The sequence below is a fragment of the Vigna angularis genome, chromosome 10 (genome assembly GCF_016808095.1).
Source record: "Vigna angularis cultivar LongXiaoDou No.4 chromosome 10, ASM1680809v1, whole genome shotgun sequence".
Classification (NCBI taxonomy): Eukaryota; Viridiplantae; Streptophyta; class Magnoliopsida; order Fabales; family Fabaceae; genus Vigna; species Vigna angularis.
In genome coordinates, this window is record NC_068979.1 from 26,910,726 (window position 1) to 26,935,811 (window position 25,086).

Sequence of the window (25,086 nt, forward strand, 5' to 3'; positions counted from 1 at the left end):
AGAAGAGAAAATACTCACAATAGGCAAAAATAGAAATTTTATACTGGTGGAAGAAATTTACCGCACCTCTCTCTTTCAATACAAAACTTCTCAAAATTATGAGAATACAAGAAATGAGAGAATATGAGAGAATGGGATGTGTAACAAATGGGGCAAGAGATTTCTTTTATAGCCTCCAAGCCATAACCTTTTAGAAGTTCCCACCAATGTGGGACTTCATTCCTCACAATCTCCCACTTGAAGATTTTGATGAAACTAATCAAATCTTCACACCATTTTTGCCTCCGTGTTGCTTGTTCTTTCGACAAACTTCAGTAGAATCGAATTTACGTAAATCTGCCAATAACCTTTGACACCAAATTCTGATTCTCCGAAACGCAATGCAACACCTGATCAATATTTCACTGCTCTCCACCTAAACCTGCCACGAACCTACTAATCATTCCCACTGCTTGTGCAATGTTTGGTCTTGTACACATCATAGCAATTATAAGGTTGTCCACCACCGATGCATACGGTACTCGAGACTTTTCCATCCTCTCCACTTCACTGCTAGGACTCATACTTGAGGATAATTGATAGGAGATGGGGTAAAACTGGCTTGCACTCTTGCATGTTGAAGCGCCGCAAGACTTTCAGTAAGTTTTACTTTTGAGAAAGCCAAATCTTCCTATCTTTTTCTATCTCGGTGAATTTGCATCCCTAAAATCTTGTTTGTCGGTTCTAAGTCCTTCATATCAAACTCCCTAGCCAATTGTGCCTTCAGTTCTTGGATTAGAGCTTTGTTGGGGCCTATCACCAACATGTCATCCACATACAACAACAAAATGATAAAATCATTTTCATTAAACCTATTGTAATAAGTACAATGGTCTGAAATTAGTCTGTTGTATCCGAGGCTAATGATGACGGAATCAAATCTCTTATACCAATACTTTGGCGCCTGCTTTAGATCGTATAGAGATTTGTTCAACCTGCAAACCAAGTTTTGTTGCTCTTCAAAGCCTTCTGGTTGGAGCATCATTTCATTCTTGCTTAACAATAACCTTGTGAGCGGTGGAACTCACAGGCAATACCCCTTCACATTGTTAGCATAGCCCAAGCACTTCATTCTTTCCTAGTTTCAAGCCCTACTCGTGCTTTCACTATAAAAAAGAAGGGCATTACTGAAGGCCAGAAGCCCTCGAAAACAGCCCAAAACCGTCAGTAAAAGGTAATTACCGAAGGCTTATCGACGGCCAAAGAGCCCTCGGTAAATCCCTTGTCGCTAACATTTACCGAAGCCTTTTGCCCTTCGGTAATTACCGAGAGCCAAAAGCCCTCGGTAATTACCGAAGGGCAAAAGCCTTCGGTAAGTTCCGAAGGGCAAAAGCCTTCGGTAATTTCCGAAGGGCGAATTTTCTGCTGTCCAGTAACCAATTATGGTGCAGTTTATGATCTGCTTTGGTGCTAATTTCGTGTGATTTTTTATTACTCTCCTGCATTGTGGTGCAGTTTATGAAATTTTTCATGACATCAAGTCAAACTAACCATTGATATTTCTATTGGAGAAGAATAATTGAAAAGGAGATATCAAATTATATTGCATAATATGTTTGTAGTCTTTTACATAAGATACTTGTTGCCACAACACTACAAGTTTTCACATCTCGGTTCATAGGAAAAACATTTAAATTCTAAGAGAAAATATAAACGAGAACTAATAATAAAGACTATCCAAGTTCAAGCGGCATGATGAAGTAGACTTTGATCAAGGTGCCACACACCTACAAACCATAAAGTATAAATGTAAGTAGAAGTCATAGCTATTGGGAGAAAATTATCATATTGCTGGAAATGTAATTTTTTTCATCCAATATGAGAAGTAACGGTATAAATATTACCAATATATCTATAATATGGTATTATATAAAATGTTATTAAGTCGAGAAATACAGAATTGTCAAAAAAAAATGTTTAATTTTTTAAAGACGATATAATTTAAAAACACTATAATTTAAACATGATGGGAGATTTATAAAAGTTATTGAATCAAAAGTTTAAAATAGTACAGTTTCCTATATGCATCAGTTTGTGAAGAAACTTATTTTTTAAAAATGTTATAGAATAAAGAGTCTAAACAAACCTAATTCTTTTATGTACACTATATATTCAATTAAGTATTATGTGAAAATTTTTAGAGACTATGATAACCAAGCAATTAAATACCATAAAATAATGTATTTAATATGTCATGGATGTACATACATGTACCAAAAACGATATCATTTTATTAAGAGAAACATGAGATATTGAAAAATAATTTTATAATTATATTATTTAAGTATGAAAGTATACATTCTAGAATATAATCTTTGTATTATTGAATGTATAATTTTTATATTTCAAATTATATATTCTAAAACTTAAAATGATAAAATAAAGGATAAAATTAGAATTTTTAAGTGTACTGATGCAGCAGGAAGAAATTATGGAAATGCAGGAAGCTCTTGGATATAACATTTGCTTACTGTCAAATATTCAAAGGAAATTAAAACTCTTTAGAGTTCAAGATTTACTAATTGTTCACTTTACAATTATATTTATTTACAATGTACAATAAGTTTATTATAAATTTATAGTTTTTAAAGACTACTTTAATAATGACAACGAAAAGAAACTAAAAAAGATCATAATCAGAAACAGTAGACACAAAGAATAACACAAAACTTGAAACACAAATAAAAGAAGGTATAGAGACAGGGCTCACAACTTTCTCAATGCTTGAAAAATGTTGCATCCTGTTTGATAGAATTTTCTTGAATGAGTGAAGCCATAATTGTTCCCTGCAATTGTTGAGACAATCAGCACTTTTGTTCCAATGACGAAAAAAGTAATCACGAAAGTAATAATAACTACAGATTACAACCTCTACAACATCCACGACAACCCAACCAAGGTGGACAATGAACTTCTTGCAGCTACATGCACAACAATTGATCATCTCATGTTTCAATAATGAAACAAATTTTGATCAATGACTTATAATAATAATATACAACAAAGTGAAATGTAATTTATACATGTGGAAAACTGCTCATGCTCAGTACACCAAATATATTCAAAGGAAAAAAATTCAAAGAAAATAAGTGAAAAATAAAGGCAAGTGGTGCAGACCCAAAAATATAAAAATAAACACAAATATCTGCAGATGTGAAATTAAAGGGGTAATACAAAACAATTATACAAAATATCCTTGTAATCATGCCACATTATAGTCTTATAACAAATGCATTATGGTTATGAGCTATGAAGCATGATGCACAGTGATTAAAGGATGATAACTTTGGTCAGGTGTAGTAAAGCTATGGTGAAGAGGCAGGTAGCAAATATCAGGGAAAAATGTATGACCTTTGACACTTACGGATTTCCTGTATCGAACAGAGTACATAAGGTTCTTCTTTAATCAACTTAGTAGCATATGACTTGGTTTATTGAGCTTAAAATATTACTTCAGATTGAAGTTATAATTGTTTCAAAATCGTATAATTTTTTAAGCATCAAACTTACTTTAAGTTGAAGCCCCTATAACAAGAATCCAAGAAAATTAATTTAAGAAACATAATCACCTATGACCGACAAGAATCATTGCTCCCACTTGCTACATAACATAATAATCGTTGCTTTAGACCATATTCATTTATTAAGCTGAAAACATAATGGCTGATATCGCAGGGTAAATGATTTACAACTTCATAGTTAATCATAAAAAGAATAACAATATAGATTAGAACATGAAATGCATAAACTAGAAAAAAGTAATAACCTTTCCCACATTGATTGGAAGTGATTCAACAGCTCAATTGATGCATCAAACACATTTTTATCATCATTTTAAAGATATTTAAACACTGAAACAGTTTGAAAACAGATTGCAATGTGAATTCTCTGGTTCACTTCCATTTTAAAGTCAATTTTGATGGTTTAAGACATGATTCTACATATAGGCATAAAAATGATCATTCCACTAGTTTAAACATGTTAGGATGTTCACCCTTTAAGCACATTAAAAGCATGGCTACTACACCAACATTTCAAACACACAAAACCAGATTTTGTGGCACAAATTGGAAGCCAAACAAGTTGGAATCAAGTGATTTTAAGCATTGAATCAAAGAAGGGACACAAAAGGAACCTAGGAAAGGCACCAGACAAATTAAAGAATCAAGAAAACTCAAAAACGAAGATCAAAATCAAGTGCAGTGAAACTGTTTGATAATTTTGCAAACTGTTTGATGAAAGTCCCCAATGCATTTCATATTTTCTGATTTTAAAGATTTGGGACCAAAACTGGATTGCTTCATTTTCTTTTTCTTTTTATGATTGTATTACAGTGCAAAGATCATGTAATTATATTTGGAAACACTAAACCAGCTTTTGCCAATCCAAAAATGAAGATTAAAGATTTGAAATTGTCAAACAGCACTTAAAATGCTCACCACAGCCGAAAATGACATTGAAAATGGTGGTTTCAAACCAAAAAATGCTTGGAAGTGTTTCAACAGCTCAAGTGATGCTTCAAGCATGTTTATATCATCAATTTGAAGGTGTGAAAACACTTAAACAGCCAAGAAACAGATTGTAATGAAAAATCACTGGTTCACTTCCATTTTAAATCAAATTTTGATGGTTTAAAAGGTGATTCTGCATATAGGCTGAAAAATGACCAAATGAACAGTGCAAACAACTTTGAAATGGCAATTTAAACTTGCTCAAACGTTGAAAATGTAAAAAGACAGCAAGATTCAACAAATCACTCTTGTTATAGTCAAATATGCAGCAAAATGCACTAAAAACAGCACTAGAAATCAGATTTGAAAGAATGAAAAAGAGGATAGCAGCAGCAACGACTCTAGGAAGGCCTAATGCACTAGAGCTAACTAAAGATAATCAGCTAGAAGATTATAAGCACCTAAGACATAGTCAAAGAAAGCAAGCATGGTGAAGAAGCTTGATGGAAAAACAATGACAGTGGTTGAAATCAGATTTCAAGCAACTCAAATAGTCAATTTTCAATTTTGTAATTATTAGGAGTTTCTATCACTTCAAAAATATGTAAAATCATCAAACAAACTTGTCTTAAGCTGTAGAACCAAGAAATGTGCACTGAAACAGAAGCTTGATATTGCACTAGCATTAAATAAGCATTCAGATTTCAGATTTCAGTTTTGCACTGTGCTGTTTGAGTTGTGTGTCAGTCTAATTCGAGTTTAACTCCACTTAGCTATTGTTTTCTAACTTGGTCTTGTGTAGTTACATCATATCACACGCTACTTTCAAAATCAACAAGGACTTAGACATTCATAGTATCCATTATATATCCACATAAAGAAGCATAGTAAACTATTAATCATGCATTTTGGTTTAGACTTAATCCAATTCTTTTCCAAAATCAAAACTAATACACCAAAACAAATTTTAAACGATTTAAGCACTGAATGGAAAGGTCAATTAACATTCCACTTTGAATTTCTACCAGGCACAATTTTTTATTCATGAATTACATATGATATAGTGTTCCTACCATCAAACAAAATTTAATGAACTATAATCCCATCCAATCATCAAAGTTCAAGTTCAGACATACATAGGTATAAAGCTAAAATGTTCGGTCAGAGCATAACAGAACTGAAGTGCTAACGTGTTCTTTTCCCATTTATACTAGAACTATCATAATTCCAATATATACATACAAAGTTAACTCACACATGCATCACAAAGAGGGCAGCCACCAAAACCTACATAATTTGAAGCAATTGATTGAAGCAACAACTTACCTCTACGACAACGACAGCCTTAGGAGTATTAGCACCTCCGATAGCCTGTCTCACGAAGCCTTTCTCACGTATAGAAAGCCAGCTCGTCACGTACCCCTGGATTAGCCTCCCTCGCGAACTCGAAGCTCTGCTCGAAACCGCGACACCACCCACTGACATGACGACGCACCTCCTCACGTTGCCAAAGGACCGTCGTGAATAAACCCTAAGAGAAGCATTGTCCACAATCGAAGGCGTCACGTCAATGCCTCTGTCCTTCAACCACACACACTTTTGGACAATGGAGAGGAGCTCAAGAACGATCAATGGCGATGGCGGAACCGCAATGGATGATTGGGAAAGAATGGTACCTGAGGAGCTCAAGGTGGTTTCAAACTCTGAACGAGACACGAAAACAGATTACGGTGGGGGGGAGAGGGGAGAGGAAACTCAGAAAAGGGGAACCTTCTTTCGCGAATAGGGATTTTGGGAGAATGGAAGCGAGAAATCCCAATTCCTGATTTCATTAAGTACATGCCTATACCGAGGGCCAAAAGCCTTCGCTAAATTTGTTGCCGCTTACCGACGGTCATAAGTCGTCCGTAATAACCATCTTAATTGACCGTCGCTAAAGCCTTCGGTAAATCATCTATACCGACGGCCAAAAGGTCGTCGATATTAATCCTTCGGTAATTTATGTTTTTCTTGTAGTGTTTGGTTTTCTTGATCTAGTAATAACAACACATTTGACTTCCTCTTGATGTAATACACCCACAAACTCCTGGAATAAACTTTTCTCCTCCTAGGAATAACTCCGGTGATTCCCTTACATCAGAATGAACCAATTCTTCTTGTGTTTTATTTTCTGGTAGTCAAACTTGCAAACTTCGATCTATGTTGTTGGCTTATCACACAGTGCTCGCATAAAGGTAAAACAACCTTCTTAAGCCCGAGTACAGATTACGTTCCGCCTTGCAAACTTCACTTTGACATATGTCCAAGTACGATGTCACGTCAACACCGTTTCTTCTTGACTTGTCAATGCAACCATTGCATTAGCTTTCTACAACGTATCTCCCATAAGCACATGTCATGATCTTCTGAGCTTTTATGACTTACCAAATCTCTCCTCTTTCTCACAGAATATCTTCATCCTTTGATGTATTTGCCATACAACCTTGTGAGGTTGATGCATTAGAGTTCTTTCTTCCACTCTTCTCGTGCCAACATTCTTTCTTGACATGCCCCCTTTTGCCACAATTGTAGCATTTGAGATGCTTCTTACTTTGAGATCTATCATGGCACTGACTCCTACTAGACCCATATTTCGTTGATCTTCCTCTCATCATCATCAAAGCTTGTGTTTCCTTTGAACTTTCCAGTATGTCTTCTTTGTTCCTCTGCCTGGATTCTTCTTCAAGAATTGCTCTGGCAACATCCTCAAAGTGTAGACAGCCTTCAATATTATTATTCGTAATATTGATGATGAGTTGATCATACGAGTCTGGTAAACTCTGCAGTAGAAGCTCCGCGCGTTCATTTTCAACTATGTTGAAATCTGCCGCTGATAGTTGGGCAAACAGAGTGTTCAGATGGTTGATGTGGTCCGTCACCGTTGTGGACTCACTCATCCGAAGAGTGTAGAGTTTCCTCTTCAAAAATATTCTTGTGTGAAGAGACTTCACCTCATATAATTTTATGAGGGCATCCCAAATCTCCCTTGCTGTTTCTTTCTCCGCCACACTGGATAACACTGAATCTGCCATTGATAGGTGCAAATTCGTGATGGCGTTGTTGTCAATTTCTTTCCACTTCTGCTCCGTCATTTCTGCGGGTTTTCCTTCAATTGCAGCTATGCAATTGTCCTTTCTCAAAATTGCCTTTATCTTCAATTTCCACAACGAGAAATTGTTCCCGTTGAACCTCTCTATCTCGTATTTTGTTGTCATAATTTCTAAAATATCGGCTTATGCACTTCTCACTAAGAATAGTATTGTCTACTGGAACAACACAGGTAAATCATGAAGTAACACATCCTTAAGTACCAAATCTTTCCTAGCCAGAACTTTCCCAGACAATACTTTTACACTACCAAACGTTTCCAGTAATAACTCTTTTCTGATGCGGAAGATCGGATTAAACCGCAACCACAATGCATACTTAGAATTTTACCAACACTATTCTAATGACAATAGCAGCGGAATACAAACCTATAGCTCTGATACCACTGTTGGGTATCAGTCATACAGCACAAGCACACACAACTTAAATAAAGAAGAGAAAATACTAACAATAGACAAAAATAGAAATTTTATACTAGTGGAAGAAATTTACAACATCTCTCTCTTTCAATACAAAACTTCTCAAAATTATGAGAATACAATAAATGAGAGAATAGGAGAGAATGAGATGTATAACAAAGAGGGTAAGGGATTTCTTTTATAGCCACCAAGACATAACCTTTTAGAAGTTCCCACCAATGTGGGACTTCATTCCTCACACATTACCCATATATTATACAGGTTTTAACCACTATCTTATCTCTACTAACCCACTCACCTTAATTGTCCTTCCAGTGGTATTTCAGTTTCCCACTTTTCCTTAATTCCCTGCACTAATATGTTTTCTGCACTAGGTCCAAGCCACATCTCGGTTTACTCCTTGACTAAGCAGAATTATTAGTGTCCAATATTAGATGGATTATCAATGTTAATCTGACAGTACTATAAATAATTAAAAATATTTATAATTATTTTTTTAAATAACTTTTTCATTGTATTAAATTTAGTTAAACCAAGTTTAACAACATAGTAATTTTGCTGACTCTTTGAAACATGTTTTGTTTTGTAGTAACACTATAATTAAACGAAGAAATGTTACTTTAGACAAATAAGGTGAAACTCTGGACTTGACATTTTGTTTGGTAATTTGATCTAACCATAAAATTTGTTTTACTAAATAGAACTGCGAAACCCACATGCAGACAAAGGACAACACTTGTTGGATAATCTCATTTTGTATAACCATCTTTACCACCTGTTTTCTTGTTTTCCTTAGAGTAGGCTGTGTTGGAGGAGAAAGTTAAATTATTTTTTTATAGGCAAAAATATATTAATAATAGAGCATTTGAGATGCTAGAATCCTTAAAAAGAAATATTTACAAGGATACTTTCTCGTACATATCCATTTGATTTTTCCTGAAATATCAAATATATCACCATTTTAAATCATTTCCAATTCGGTAGCCCCAGGTGATATACTAGTAAAACTACTGTGCTCCCATATGTCTGTCATTGTTAAATTGGTACTCTATATAAGTATCCGCAAATTTAATGCTCGGAAGTGTAATATTTTTGCTTTATTCTAGGATACGAATATATCCAAAATATACTGGTCATCATTGAATTGACGAGGATGCTTTTAAAGCAATAAATGCTGCCTCGTAGCTAACAAGTTAGTTAAAAGCTACCTACTTAAAAACATATTTTTTATGTGGGTGTATTTGTTGCCTGATCATCTTGTTAACGTTTTAAATATAAAATATAGCAATAACATTTTGAGAAATAGGGTCAAGAAATTGAAATTCTAAAATGGCGTTCATAGACCTCAAGCCCTATATATTTATCCACCACAATTTCATTGTAATGTAATTCATTCATCAATGTTATAACTTTATTGATTGTCATTAGGGCAAAGCTAGCCACTTCGTGACCCTATCTTCTTAAAAATGACAGATAAATATTTAAACTAAAGGTTTTCAAAGATTGTACCGTATTTATACGTATAATGGTAACATTCACCTACTTATGTACACTTCCAATATTTCCTTCTTTGTATATGTTAACTCCTGGCTTGCACTCACTGCCTAAGAACAGCAAGGACTGATTCGGGTTACCTTACAACAGTGTGCCATTAAAAATGGGAAGAGTGCCATGCTGTGAGAAGGTAGGGTTGAAGAAAGGACCATGGACTCCAGATGAAGACAAGAAGCTCCTCGACTACGTTCGGAAGCATGGCCATGGAAACTGGCGTTCAGTGCCTGCCAAAGCCGGTAACAATACAACTTCTCTGTACCCTTTTTTCTCAATCATCGACTGTGCATGTTCTTGATATTCAGCAATCACACTCCAAATCCCCAATATATTTGTTCCGTACATGTATGATCTATATCTAGGTCTTGAAAGATGTGGAAAGAGTTGTCGATTGAGGTGGATTAACTATCTCAAACCTGGTATCAAACGAGGAAACTTCAGCGCGGAGGAAGACCGTACCATTATTCAACTTCATGCTCTTCTTGGAAACAGGTGACCTTCTTTTGGTTTTCATACTTTTGTATTAGTAAATCAAAAGGTTAATCATATATTTCTCAGAAGCTAGTCATGTTTCTCTACTGCAAACACAGATGGTCAATCATAGCAGCTCACCTGCCCCAAAGAACAGACAATGAGATCAAGAACTATTGGAATACCAACATCAAGAAAAGACTCATCAGAATGGGCTTAGATCCCATTACCCACAAAACAATTAAGCAGAACACGTTTGAACCCTTTGGTGGTGGCCATGACCAGTCCAAGGACACCACCAATATCAGCCACGTGGCTCAATGGGAGGGTGCTCGACTTGAAGCTGAAGCCAGAGGATCTCAGTTGCAAGTTATTGGATCCGGATCTTCGCAACTCTCTGGGTTAATTTTAAGCAAAATTCCAACTCAACCTTGTCTTTCATCACATTCGGTGTCAACCGAGCACAACACAGCGTATAACATGTATGCCCTCGTGCTTGCCACAACTCATGATTTTCGTTCATCTATGTCCACTCTGAGCATTCCCACGCTTCCCGCAGTTTCTAATATTCCACAAATGAAGAACACAGAAAGTTTACTTTCATATAAGGGTGATAATAATGTCATGGGAGCTAGTAGCCAAATCAAAAAGGTAATGGAAGGTTGTGTGTCAAACTTACAAGATGATGACATTATGGTGGCTGTGGAAGCGTTTAGAACAGAAAGGTCTGAGAGTATCGAAGAGCTGTTTAATGAACCCACTTCCCTTTAGAAGGCCGAATATGACGGTTTCTTTTAAAATATCTGTGATTCGTAGTTTTAACAAAATGCGTGATAACTTCTTCTCTGCGTAGGGATTTTCAGTTTCATATCAGTTTGGATGTCTCGGTACGTGTCTCACTCAATTCATGCGTTCTTATATGATAGGCGGCGAGATGGTTCTGTTATCAGGAAACAGATAATTATATTTTTTTTTCCTCATGTCCTGATGCTGTATTCTTGAGTATTCATCGTGGTTCAGATCATGTTTCCTTTAGTTTTGGTAAAATATTTCTTATAAAAAAAACTTTCGGTGAGTGCCAAGGTCGTGATGTTGCATGTTACTATGATCTCTATAACGAATTTAGCAACTTTCAAGGAAAACCATATGATGAAAAGAGATGTATGTATCGATTGTTTTCGGGAAAGTGTTTGTATGGTTGTTAAAATATCATTTTCCATAATTAAAATAGTTAACCTAGTCTTCTCATTTTGTCAATGTTTCTTTAGTTTCAGTGGGCATACATTCAATACTATATTGCGTTAGTCATGGAAGACGTCATTTGCATTATTGTACTAGTAATTTATGTATTTTTCTTGTTTTTTATTTGATACCACAGAAAAATGTAATTTCTTATTTTCAATTCATCTCTAATATTCTGTTTCACAATTTGCAAAATATAGCATTCATTTTCTATTGGCTCAAACTTAGAAATAATTGATCTATAATGTCCTCCACAACTGATCTATAATTGATGCGAAAAGAAACAAATTGATCTTGATATTTTGATATTCGTAACTTTTACACTTAATTTATCTCTTTATCTTTCTAATCATTAAATATAATATATTTAATATAGATGTCAGCGTGTAGGAAGAGGGGTTTGAAGGGTAATATTTATCTCATGCAGGGAAGAGCCTCAATATACCTGACAAAATCTGCAAAGTGTAGTGTTGGTGGGAGGGAATGGCTTATACATCATGACAAAAAGGATCAACCAAAGCATCTAATTGAAGGACTATTATGTGGCAGAAATAGAAACAGAAAGTAGAGATAATAGCAATCAGTATGTTTTTGTATGCATGTTATATAATACTCGGATGTAAGGAATCACCAAGGGTAACTTCCAGACGCAGCAAAGAAAACCTTGGAAGAATGAAATATCTACATGCTGTGTATATATATAGGTTTATGACGATAAATTTAGTACGTCAAATTTTAATAAAAAAAAATCCATGATATTTCATACTATTAACTCTATACATTAAAAAAAAAGGTAAATTACTCATCATTTCAACCATTTTTGTTTTACTGGGATTTTTGGCTTATAAACAAACGTTAATTAAAGGAGAGGGTTCTTGACAACAAGTGTATCACTTCAAAAGCTGCAGGTGATGGATAAATAAATTAGGTGATGGATAAATAAATTATGTGTAAGCTTTTTCATATCTGATTTACAGTTTATGTTTCCCGTCAGTTTTGTTACATTAACAAGAGTATAAGACCTAGACAATATATAAATATTATTAATTATTTGGTTAGCATTAAAACTGATAATGAAAACAAGCTAAAAAATAAAAATGGTTGATTAGTAAATTAAGAAATAACTTTACAATTTTTATATGATACTGTTGTAGAGACAAACAATTAACCAACCTATTCATCCACTTTCCAGCCCTTTCGAACATTAAACTTGAAATCAGTAATTTTTTGTACTACTTATTTGAAAAATATGGTGAACACTTACTTTTCTAACTCTTCTATTCACATTTACGTAATGAAAATATTCTCAATTTTTCTCAAATATTATATTATGATAATTAATTTACTCATGTTCATATAAAAAAAGTGCATAGATGTTAGGACTGTTTTGAATGTACATTTATTTATGTTTTCTTTGAACAATTAACCTAAAGCTACATCTTGTTAAGGGTAATGGTAATATCAAACTTAAAAAATAAAGGACTGCAATTAGTCAAACTAGAAAAAAAAGGAAGTACATGGATATTTAATGATAGATACTATTACATCAGTTCCTAAACTATTTAACTGTGCCACTGCATTGGAAGGTCTGATACCTGATACTTTCTATAAATATGCAGGCGAGTTTGGAATCAAACTTTAATTTACTTGCCAACTATATAATAGTTCTTTTTCTTTTATTAAACCTATAAAAAATAAAAGTAAAAGCTACGAACTGGAGGATTCAATTGGGTAATTCAAACTCTAGGTATTTTCATGCTACGGATTGTAGAAGATATAGGACTGAGATTAATGGTGCTGAAAGCTTAGGACAGTGGTTTGAGGACCCCACTACTGTGAAAAGCAAGGTAAAAGGGTTTTTCCAAGAAGTACTGACGGAGACATAAAATTTGTTTTTATCTCTAATGTAGATAACATAACACTAACAAGTGGGTTCACGGAACTAGAAACTAAGGAAAGCTATATGGCAATATGAAAGGGATAAAGGTCATATATAAAGTTAAAAATATTGAAGTTAAGTGGGTTTGGAACATGAAGAAACACAAGAATATATATTTAAATCACCGTATAAGAAATCTCAGGATGAGATTAGAGAAGAAGACCCCAACTTATTTGAATTACTTTGGAAATTAAATGTCGTCTTTTCTACACAATATTTTGTATGGAGAGTCATATTTCATAGATATGAAAATGTGATTAACTGAGGGATCATGGTAGGCAACACAATGTTTGTTATGTGTGCAACAAGTATATAAATGGTGGGCCTTCTTGGGTTGTAGGATTGTAGGAAAAGTATGGTATATGCACCATCGCTGGTAGGAGTAACTACAATACACCATAAAGATTATTAGTACTAGTTTCTAAGGTATTAGGACTAGTGAAACTATGACGTGAATGTTGGAGTATGTTAGAAATTGTATTGTAAAGATTATTTGATCAGGTTTATCTTACGACTTTATCATCAATTACATTGTTATTTTGATACAATGAAGTGCTAGAAAATCAAAATTAATTCACTTTGTATTTTTACTTTTTTTCTAAACCAATAATGAAGCATTAATTTAACTAAACACCAACTCGTTACGGCTTTCGACCTAGATTAACCCATCACAAAATTCGACAACAAACACATCTATTTTATATATCATTATCACATTAAGACAAAGCTAACTGATAATGATAATATTCAGCGGATGTAATGTTGGGGGACATTAACCTGTTCTGTTGTCATACACATAAACAGTTGGGAAGCACGGATAGAGAGCAATAGTAATGTGAAAAGTATATAAACATTTGTCTTATGTAAAAATATATTTTCAAAACAACTTTTAAAATTGGAATGCTTAAGATGTTTTTTTTTAAAAGGGAATTTTCAGTATATCAGTACTCTATTTTGGATAATTCAAAGTGAAATTTTTATACTAAATGTTTTAGGAGGGTCTGCTGCTAAGAGTGGTGTTATAGACTCAATAAATCTCACTTTCATCACCTTAAATCGTTTAAATTTAATTGAACCTCACAATGATTAAATTATTTAAATTTTATTCAACCTCACAAAATGATTTATATTTTGATCAAATATAATCTTACAGATCTGATATCTCTAACACTCGTATTCTTAAAAATAGACGAGCAAATACTCAAGGATAACAGCATAAAGTTAGAAAACATGATAAACAAGTAAGTAATAAATATGAATATTTTGAAATAATAATAAAAAAAAGCAGGAACTGAAAAGGAAATGGGAATAGGGAGCTTAGAGACCTACCACCTTGATCCTGACCCCATTTTCTTAAAGATGACAGAAACAAAATTTAAGCCACAGGTTTTCACTTAGGGTACGGTTTTTATACGTATTATAGTAACAATCACCTACTGCTGTACTCCTCCAATATATCCTTCCATGTATGCATATGACTGATTCGGGTTACCTTACAACAGTTCGGCATTGAAAATGGGAAGGATGCCGTGCTGTGAGAAGGTAGGGTTGAAGAAAGGACGATGGACTCCAGAAGAAGACAGGAAGCTCCTCGACTACGTTCGGAAGCATGGTCATGGAAACTGGCGTTCAGTGCCTGCCAAAGCGGGTAATAACAACTTCCGTGTACCTTTTTTTTCTCAATCAATGAGTGTGCATGTTGTTGATATTGAGGATTTAAAGGTTCAAATCCCGATTTTATTTGTTACATATGTATGATTTATATATTTGTTACAACTTCCGTGTATGATTTGTTACATTGTTGTTACATTTTATTTGTTACAGATGGTCAATCATAGCAGCTCACCTGCCCCAAAGAACAGACAATGAGATCAAGAACTATTGGAATACCAACATCAAGAAAAGACTCATCAGAATGGGCTTAGATCCCATTACCCACAAAACAATTAAGCAGAACACGTTTGAACCCTTTGGTGTTGGCCATGACCAGTCCAAGGACACCACCAATATCAGCCACGTGGCTCAATGGGAGGGTGCTCGACTTGAAGCTGAAGCCAGAGGATCTCAGTTGCAAGTTATTGGATCCGGATCTTCGCAACTCTCTGGGCTAATTTTAAGCAAAATTCCAACTGAACCTTATCTTTCATCACATTCAGTGTCAACCGAAAACAACACAGCGTATAACATGTATGCCCTCGTGCTTGCCACAAATAATGATTTTCGGTCATCTGTATCCACTTTGAGCATTCCAATGCTTCCTGGTGTTTCTAATACTCCACATATCAGGAATAAGGAAAGTTCACTTTCATATAAGAGTGATAATAGTATCATGGGAGCTAGTGGCCAAAGTCAAAAGGAAATAGAAGGTTGGGTATCAAACTTACAATATGATATTGTGGTGGCTGTGGAAGCATTCAGAACAGCAAGGTCTGAGAGTATCGACGAGCTGTTTAATGAATACACTTCCATTTAGAAGGTCTAATATGACGTTTTCTTTCAAAATATCTGTGATTCGTAGTTTCTTCTGTTTGAAGGGTTTTTCAGTTTCATGTCAGGTTGGGTGTCCGTATGTGTCTCACCCACGTTATGCTTTCTGGTATCATGAAACAGATTATTATATTTTTGTTTTCGCATGTTCCGATGCTCTATTCTTTAGCATTCCTTGTGCTTAAGATTTAGTTCCCTTTAGTTTTAGTGAAATATTTCTTATAAAAAACTACATACTGTGAGTGCCAGGGTCGTGATGTTGCATGTTACTATAATCTCTATATGGTATTTAGCAACATTCATTGAAAACCATACGATGAAAAGATATGCATGTATCAATTGTTTTTCGGAAAGTGTTCGTATGATTGTTAAAATATCATTTTCCATAATTAAAAGAGTTAACATAGTTTTCTCATTTAGTCAATGTTACTTTAGTTTCAGTCTCGTTGGCCGTACATTCAATACTACATCGTGTTAGTAATGGAAGACGTCATTTTGCATTAGGTAATAATATATTGACATATTTTTTTTATAACCTTTTATCACTGAAACGTGTCAAAAGGTCATTAGTCCAGCTGATAAGATGTTTTAATAGAAAAAAAGTGACGTGAAAAAGCTCCTTTTTGGAATTTAGTTTTAAGGGTTTAAACTGCATTTTCGTTTATTAGACCTTCTTAACGGAAGAGCATTGTTCATCGAACCACCATTTTATCCTTGTTTGTGTCGAAGTTTTGTCGTTCCTTAGTCGTGGGTTTCATCTTTGTCTTTTGCTTTAGGTTTTCGGACCCTTTTTTGTAACGTGGACGGTTTTATGTTTTTTTTTTATTATTTTGGTTTGCACTTTTTAAATCTTTTTTCGTTAACATTAGGTTTTTCCTCTTTCTTGGTTCCACATTCTTGTGTGACTTTGTTTTGTTCTTTCGTGATTGTTCATTGTAGGGTTTTTTTTGTTCAGTGTCTTTTTTCGTTGGTTTGACTCTGTTTCTTTTTCGTGTGTTTAGGCATTATGGTTTTTTGTTTTTACAATAATGGAGTACATTCCAGAAAAAAGTAAGTAAATGCGTGTAAGTAGAATTGTTTTTTTTACATTGAATCTTGTTTTTCGAATGACTGATTGTTTGTCTTTTGCGTAAGAAGGTCAAGACATTTGTTCACATATTTTTAATATAAAAAATATTCATTCTGGTCCTAATGCATTCTTAATGTCATGAATGGTAGCAAGACCAATTCTGTAGGTGTTTTTTTAAATGTTTTGTTGACAGCTTTGGTTTATTATATATTTTTAATGGTTATCATTCATTATCCTAGGGATTCATTAACATGAGAGAATATTTTTTGTATTAAAATTTTGTGAAAAAAATGTGTTGGAGCTTTTGCAAATGATAAAACAATCAACCATTAGAAAGCAAGATTCAATGTAGAAAAGATAAATTCCACTTATATCATTTACTTACCTTCCTTTCAACTTTTTGGACTCTATTGCTACAAAAACAAAAGATAACAACATTTTTTTTTACAACATTTTAATATCATTTATGTGTCATTTCTATGATTGGTCCAAAATTACTCCACAATCAAAAATAATAATAATAAACACCAACATGGCCAATCATAAAATTACACGTAGATTATGTTAAAATGTTATCAAAAAATTGTTGTCAAAATATCATTATCCAAAAAGAAAAAACCATAACAGCCTAAACACATGAAAACAAACCGAATCTAACCAACGAAAGAGGACATTGAACAGAAAACCCTACAATGCACAATGACGAAAAAACAAAATAAACCTACACACGAATGCATAACCAAAAAAGAAGAAAAACCTAATTTTGACAAAAAGAGGATTCAAAAAATGCAAAACAAAGGAAAAAAATGCCAAAAAGAAACTGAAAATCTAAAGCAGAAGACAAAGACGAAAATTCGCGGCCAAGGAACGACAAAACTTAGGCAAGAATAAGGGTGGAATGGTGGATTGATAAAGAATTTTCCTCCGTTAACGAGCTCTGAGAACCAAGATAGAGTTTAAACCCTAACATGAACCCGTGAAACCAAGTCTCCTAAAATGACCTTTAAACATCACTTTTTCCATTTAAAAAATATTGCCAATTAGACAATAACCTTTTGACACGTGTCAGTCTAAAAAACTTGTAAAAAAATTATCAGTATATCATTACTCTTTTGCATTATTGTTGCGGTAATTTATGTATTTTTCTTGTTTTTTAATGTCTTACTCTAAATTCATCTCTAATACTATTTCACATTTTATATATGATTTATAGCCTTCTAATAGAACTACATTCCTTTCTATCAAAATTAAAACAACAGTTTTGAAAAATATATATTGGCTCAACTTAGAAGGCACTAGAATTGATCCTTAATGTCATGCACAACTCATCTATGATTTTTCACTTAATGTATTTCCTTTCTCTTGAGGACAAAAAAATCCCTCAATATTTTACACCTTGGAGGAGTGAAATGTCTACATGGTATAATAAGAAGCTACCTTGGAGGCTAAAGTATCTCAATTTTAATTAATTTTTATTCTAATCATGTACAATAATTATTATAAATATTAATATATATTACACACTTACACATAAAAATAATAATATGAATGATAAACATATATTATAAATACAACAAAAAATCATACTTATAATCACTAACTCATAACAATGAACTTTAACTATCTATTTTATACTTTATTTTTTCTTAATGTCTTATTTTTTATTTTAACAAACATAATTGACATTTAAACAATTCTTTTAAATATTTTAATTCTTTTATCTTACAATATATCTATATATATACACACACACACACACACACACACACACACATATATATATATATATATATATATATATATATATATATATATATATATATATATATATATATATATATGCACACTCCAGCTGCACAATAACTATCTTCAACCAATAATTTCACATCATGTCCTATATTGTATCATTACCAAATGCAGTAGATGCAACGTTTTATACATATAGTTGGAATTCTCCTAAAGAAATTGAAAGTTATTATTTTTCGTTGTTTTCATGTCTTTTTACTCTATTATAAAACAAGAGTTATTAGTACTCTATCTGGATTTTCTGTCTTTATTTTTTAAAAATATATGGAAGTCTTTTAATATTGTAACTCAACTTTTTGTAACCGTATTTGTGTCTTGAGAATAATCAGTATGTTATTATTGACATTAAACAGAAATAGAAGTTGAAATAGTATTTGTATCATTTAACTATTGTATCAAAATATCATAACTTAGAATGGGGAGACATTTTTTTGCATTGACTGCCACCAAATGTCTCAAACCATATAAGACTACCATTTGATTCCGAGACTTTCCAAATGTCTGAAACCCCAGGAACCCTAAATATAAGGATCTGTTAAGCATTCACACCGAACATACGAAAACACGTCTAAATCAATTTATATCCTTTAGAAGAACTAGGTACAATAATTCACATGTAGTGTCTGTACTGCCCTTCTATGTTGATTGTTGCTTTCAATCTCCAAACGTCTGCATCGAGTAACCCCGATGTCAGTTCTTCTACTCAGATTCCAAGGTTAGATTATAGATTCACTAAACAATCTCTCAGTAGCATTTGGCTTAGGATCAGGAAGAAGGGTTCTATTACGCCAAGTAAGGTTTTCGTTTTAAGATTAAAGTAATGATGTGCATAAGAAAAAATATAGAAAAGAATCACAATAATATATTAAGACTTATGAAAAGCAGAAAAGAAAATATGAATTAAGAAAAATGAAATTTTGGAATATCAAATTTATTAAAGCTAAACTCATTAAAAAGGGAAAGAAGGAAAACAAATTGCAGTAACTAAGTTTTTGTCTATAACTCAAATATGTTCTTACATAGCCAAGAATGTATCCCGTAAAGATTTCAAACATTTTTCAAACACTTCAAAACCTTCAATCCTCAAAGTATTTGTCCTTTTTTTAACATTCGTCCTCGTTATATTCAGGAATTATAAAAACACTTAGATACTTAAGTTAGTCAACAAACAATAAATGCATAATTAATTTAAATAATTTACCTTGTAATAAGAGCTATTTATACTTTTTGTATTTTTATTATTTGGATGGGCCTAGGTCTATGACCCAAATACCTGTTACCCATCTAAGATTAAATGGTCTGAATATATTCTATGACTTTTATCCCTCTTAGAGCTGCCAATTTTTTTTAGCCCCAAGGCTTATAGTTAGTCCATTTTTTTTACCCATATCTTAGGGGGCTTTTCTAAAGCTCCTAGCTCCCAAAACCCCATGAAATGAGTTGTGATTGAATTAGGATCGAGTTAGTCCCCTAAACCTCAAAACATCATTGACGACAAACGGTGGTATAGGCGACGACAGCACATAGTGGAGTGAACGTCAGCACTTGACAGCAGCACACGGTGGTACAGGCGGAGTAGAAGAATCGTGAACGAGGTTAGCTTTTCTTTCAAATACTTATTGTGTTTTTTCTAAGAATTGTTATGACCCAGTTTTCCTATGAAACAAGAATTGTTGTGCTTGTGTCTTTTTCCAACTTTGTCTGACAAAAGGGTGAATGTAGATATACAAGATGGGAGGTACAGGGACAAGCAGGTTTATGTATTGTTTGATAAAAGGCTTCATAGGGTGGCAAATGGTGATGATGACAGTGATGGTTGTGGAGTCTGCTTAAAATATGCATATGCATGAGAGAGAGAAGACGTATTGTGTTTGTTGGTTGATGGTAGAGTGGAAAACATATTGAAGGGGGACCTCCCTAACAAAAAAGAGAGTGATCAAAGAGAAAAAAAGAGAGGGATAACATAATGATTCACGTGTGTTGAAACCAGATGCAGATGATGAAACTTTGTTTAAAACTCTAATTAAGGATGTGCATTAGTTATAATTAACTATGTTAAACTGCTTTTAAGTCAGTGAAGTGAATGTACAAGTGACCTGATGAATGTACCAGAACTGAGTAGTTAATTATACCAATTTGAGTATTATCCTATAAAACTTGAGTTAGTTAACGTAATTATGGCTTATATTTTCCCCACTAGTTGAATTTGCAGGGTGGTGATTTTGTTAATAGAAATGGTACGTATTATGTTGTTGCATTGCCTCCTATTATGAATTATTTCTCTAGTTCTTGAAGATTGCATTTAATATAATATACATGATCACTTTTGTTTATGTTTTATCATTTGATCATTCAGTTGTCCGAGTTGCAAGCCATGTTCCATTTTCATGTTTGCTGTGATAATGGTAATTCCTTTCCTAAGTCAATTAGGAAATTAACAAAGCTCCTAGGCATGTATGTAGACTGGCTTGTCATTCAGTGGCAAGTATGAAAGGGATGTAATTATCTTATCAGTTAATTTGTGGATTTTACCATGATGTGGAATGTCGTAATTTTGAAATTATAACCATACTATTACATGCTTTTTTCTGTTGCTTAACTTCTTCATTTGTTCTCTTCCTTTAATTAGTTGTAGCCATACTATTACATGCATAGTTAAATTATGTAGTTTTAATTTTTAATAACTGGAAAGATATAGTTATAGATTAGTTCAATGAATTTGAGTTTGTTTAAATAAAGATTAGAGTTGTTTAGAAGTAGGAAGTTAAATTTATATTGTTCTATTTTATTGTAGTACTTTTAGGCTAGTGTAAGGGCATTTTCAGATTTTGGTTTTATAGTTCTAGATAGTAGATAATTTTGGGAATGGAATCTAATGTTAAATTTAGGTTTGTTATCATAGTTATGATAATGTTTTGGTAGTTTTAGCATTAGGATATAGGTTTAGGACAATTTTAAAATTTTATGCATACTACGATATCATAAGTGAGTCCCATTTTGTTTCCTTGTTCTACCAACAAAAAAATCTCCATACTTAATGAATCCTTGAATTCTTCCCGCGATTGTCCATAGTGGTAATTGTGCCACTGCTACATTCTTTTGTTCTCTGTATTATCACCTTCAGGTTGTTCACAACAATTTCAGCCTGCTGCTGTTCGAAAAAACCTTGCTTGATTTCATGTTGTATGGAGTTCCATTAAAAAACCTTAGTGGCTTGTAAGAAGATTAAAATGATAGTATATATTTGACATTTTGGCCTGATTCTACTAATTCAAAAGTAAATGTACTTGACATTACTGTATGTTATATTGTTTGTGTTCTATGAGGCACTATTTTATTAGAGTGACCAACTTAAAAAACTAAACATCATCATTTATACACATATCTCCAACCTTGATAAGATATTGTCCGTTTTGGATCAAGCTTAACGGATTTGTTTTTGGTATCGTTCCAAAAGGTCTCTTACTAATAGAGGTATCTATGTGTATATAAACTCATGTTCAACTCTTCTTTTATCTGATCTGAGACTTTGTTTGGACCCCAACAATTTTATTTACATTTGTAAGTTGGTGGGTCAATCCCTATGGAATTGAGTTTAATTGGATAACTGGGTGGGTTTGTAGAGATGCTTGTGTTATGATTCTCATCTTTGTTAAAGATTATCCTTTATCTTATGTCCATGGTGAATGTATGGTTTTTGTGAAGATATAAGATTCCATCCAATGTACCTTTTTCTTCACCAAAAAGCTCTTCATAATTTATAATCTATTACATGTTTTAATGAAAGATGATAGCACCATCAAATGATATCTTTGCCCCTTGTATTTCTCTTTCAAACAAGGATTGGATATGCTTTTCATTTTACACATAGGATGTTTTTTTTTTCAGCATTTAATAATAAACATAAGCCTTCAATTGCTATATGTTTCTCTGGATAAGTGTTTCTATTATGCAGTTTAAGTTGGGTTTGAGTCTGTTATTGTAAAATTGGTTATTTTTTTTCTATTTTTATTATTATATTTTTCTCATGCTAAAAAGAAAAGACACTAGTCCTAACCTATAGGACATTAGGATTATTTCGTCCGGTGAGCTTTTTTAATGAGAATTATTTGATTCTCTGGGTTTTTTTATCCCAATCTACATGAGCTAGGTCAAATCCTATAAAATAGGGTCCTTTTAACAGGTCTAATCCCTCTCATATATTGCCATATATCTTCCTTAATTTCTAGTTCTGTGAACACTTGTTAGTGTTATGTTATCTACATTAGAGATAACAAATTCTATGTTTCCTACCATAACATTAGATTCAGTAGTCTCCGTCAGTACTTCTTGGAAAAACCCTTTTAGCTTGTTTTTAGCAGTAGTAGGGTCCTCACACCACTGTCCTAAGTTTTTAGCACCATTAATCTCAGTCCTATATGTTCTACAATCCGTAGCATGAAAATACCTAGAGTTTGAATTACCCAATTGAATCCTGCAATTCGTAGCTTTTATTTTTATCTTTTTATAGTTGTAATAAAAGAAAAATAACTATTATAAAGTTGGTACGTAAATTAAATTTTGATTCCAAACTCGTCTGCATATTTATCGAAAGTATCAGGTATCAGACCTTCCAATGTAGTGAATAGTTTAGGAACTGATGTAACAGTATCCATCATTAAATATCCATGTACTTCGTTTTTTGCTAGTTTGACTAATTGCTGTCCTTTATCTTTTATGTTTGATATTGCCATTACCCGTAACAAGATTTCTTATTTACTATATGGTTAACGTTTTCAGAAGAATATTAGAGAAAGGTCATTTTTCATATCAAGTTTTTGCAAACATAACAATTTCTTAATAAGTCAATCGATGATGCATGTATTAAACACTAGCATTATAAATCGAACATATTTATAGGTAAAATATATTTATTGACTTTTGGATATTCTGGATCGTGATTAGGTCAATATTAATTAAAAGCTCATACAAAGGTATAAAGTAAGGAGGTGAATGATTGCATTTATTATGAATTTATGACTTTGTTGTGATAATCGATCAGACACATAAGTGACTTAAGCATCATAGTGTCTTTGATAGGTATCCACTCGCTCAACATGAAGTTGAAGATCAAGAACTAGGGATAACTTTGTGATGGAAACCTAAGACGATGTTAGAGAATTAGGAGAAAAGTGTGGAGTGTTTTGATTGTGATTCTCGACCCTACATCCAAAACATTTCGGCACTCAAACATGAATGTGAAGGACCCGACAAAGATGATCAAAGCCTTGCAGCAACAAATGCCGGAAATGTAGCAATGATATGAGGGAGAACTGGCAGCCTTAAGGGTCGAGAATGCGGCAAGGGCCAAACTAGAGAAATTGACTGAAGACAAAAATTTGACTGTTCAAGTAGAACAAACTTCCCAACACTCTGTCTCAATAGGGGCTGACCAGCCTACGGGAACTAGGCTAAGGACAACACCCTAAGAATCATTCAGGAGGATTGCACAGGGGCTTGTAAGGAGCGCAATTCAATGCAAATAGAGCACACATATGAAATGTTGTCGTTTGTCTCGGAAATCATGGAGGTCCATATCTCTGAGTAATTTTTTTCGCATAATTTCAAAATGTATGATGGGTCAACCAATCCCGAGGAGTATCTCAAAATGTTCATCAATAGGATGACATTTCAAACGAAGAGTGACGTCATTTGGTGCAGGGCCTTTTCCTTATCACTCGAAGGGGAAGCCTTAAAATGGTTTAACTCCCTACCACCCAACTTAGTGGAGAACTTCTCTAGTATTCGAAATCTATTCGGCCAATAGTTCGCAAGAAGCCAAACGACAGACTTAATCACCTTGGCCTTGATGAGCCTCAAACAGGACAAGGAAATGGATCGCTATCAGAAAATCGTTCGACAGATAAAAAATATACGCCCTGAGTTCACTCTTCAGCACATTATGACAACTCTTAAGCCAGGACCATTCATGAACAATTTGTGTCACAAGCCACTGATGACAATGGAATAGATTAGGGAGAGAGCACGACAAGATATAAAGGTAGAAATGCAAAAATCTAGGAGGAAGCAGCACCAGGAGGTGAAAAAAAATCGAATGGTAGAAGGGAGAAATCGAGCGGTACATGCCTGAAGGACGTCCCACAAAGGCCCTATTTCACCTAATACACTCCCCTGAACGCACCCTGGGTGAAGATCTTGTAAGAGGCATTGAGTACCGACTTGATAGTTGCGCCAAAAAGAAGACCTACTCCTTCGGGGGCAAACGCCAAAAACATTGTCTGTACCACAAGAATATGGATCACACTACAAAGGAGTGGTGACCCTAAAAGGCAAGATATAGAAGGTTAAGACAGAAGCCCATAGAGGCGGAGTCTGGAGAGAAGGCAACACCTTCACTACGTTAGGTACTTACTGGTCGGGACAATGTGTTACTCCGTCGATCGTGCCTTAATGTGTTCGGGGAAT

General features: G+C 33.7%; 2 protein-coding genes across 2 annotated transcripts; both read left to right on the forward strand.

Annotated features, from left to right (window-relative positions):
* Positions 1-9,713: 9,713 nt before the first annotated feature.
* Positions 9,714-10,849, forward strand: LOC108334948 (transcription factor MYB106). The gene is made up of 3 exons (XM_017570866.2): positions 9,714-9,846; positions 9,970-10,099; positions 10,198-10,849. The coding sequence occupies exons 1-3, from the start codon at positions 9,714-9,716 to the stop codon at positions 10,847-10,849; spliced, it is 915 nt and encodes a 304-aa protein (XP_017426355.2).
* Positions 10,850-14,821: 3,972 nt separating this feature from the next.
* Positions 14,822-15,732, forward strand: LOC108334949 (transcription factor MYB30). Its single transcript, XM_017570867.1, has 2 exons — positions 14,822-14,907; positions 15,084-15,732. The coding sequence occupies exons 1-2, from the start codon at positions 14,822-14,824 to the stop codon at positions 15,730-15,732; spliced, it is 735 nt and encodes a 244-aa protein (XP_017426356.1).
* The last annotated feature ends 9,354 nt before the right edge of the window (positions 15,733-25,086 follow it).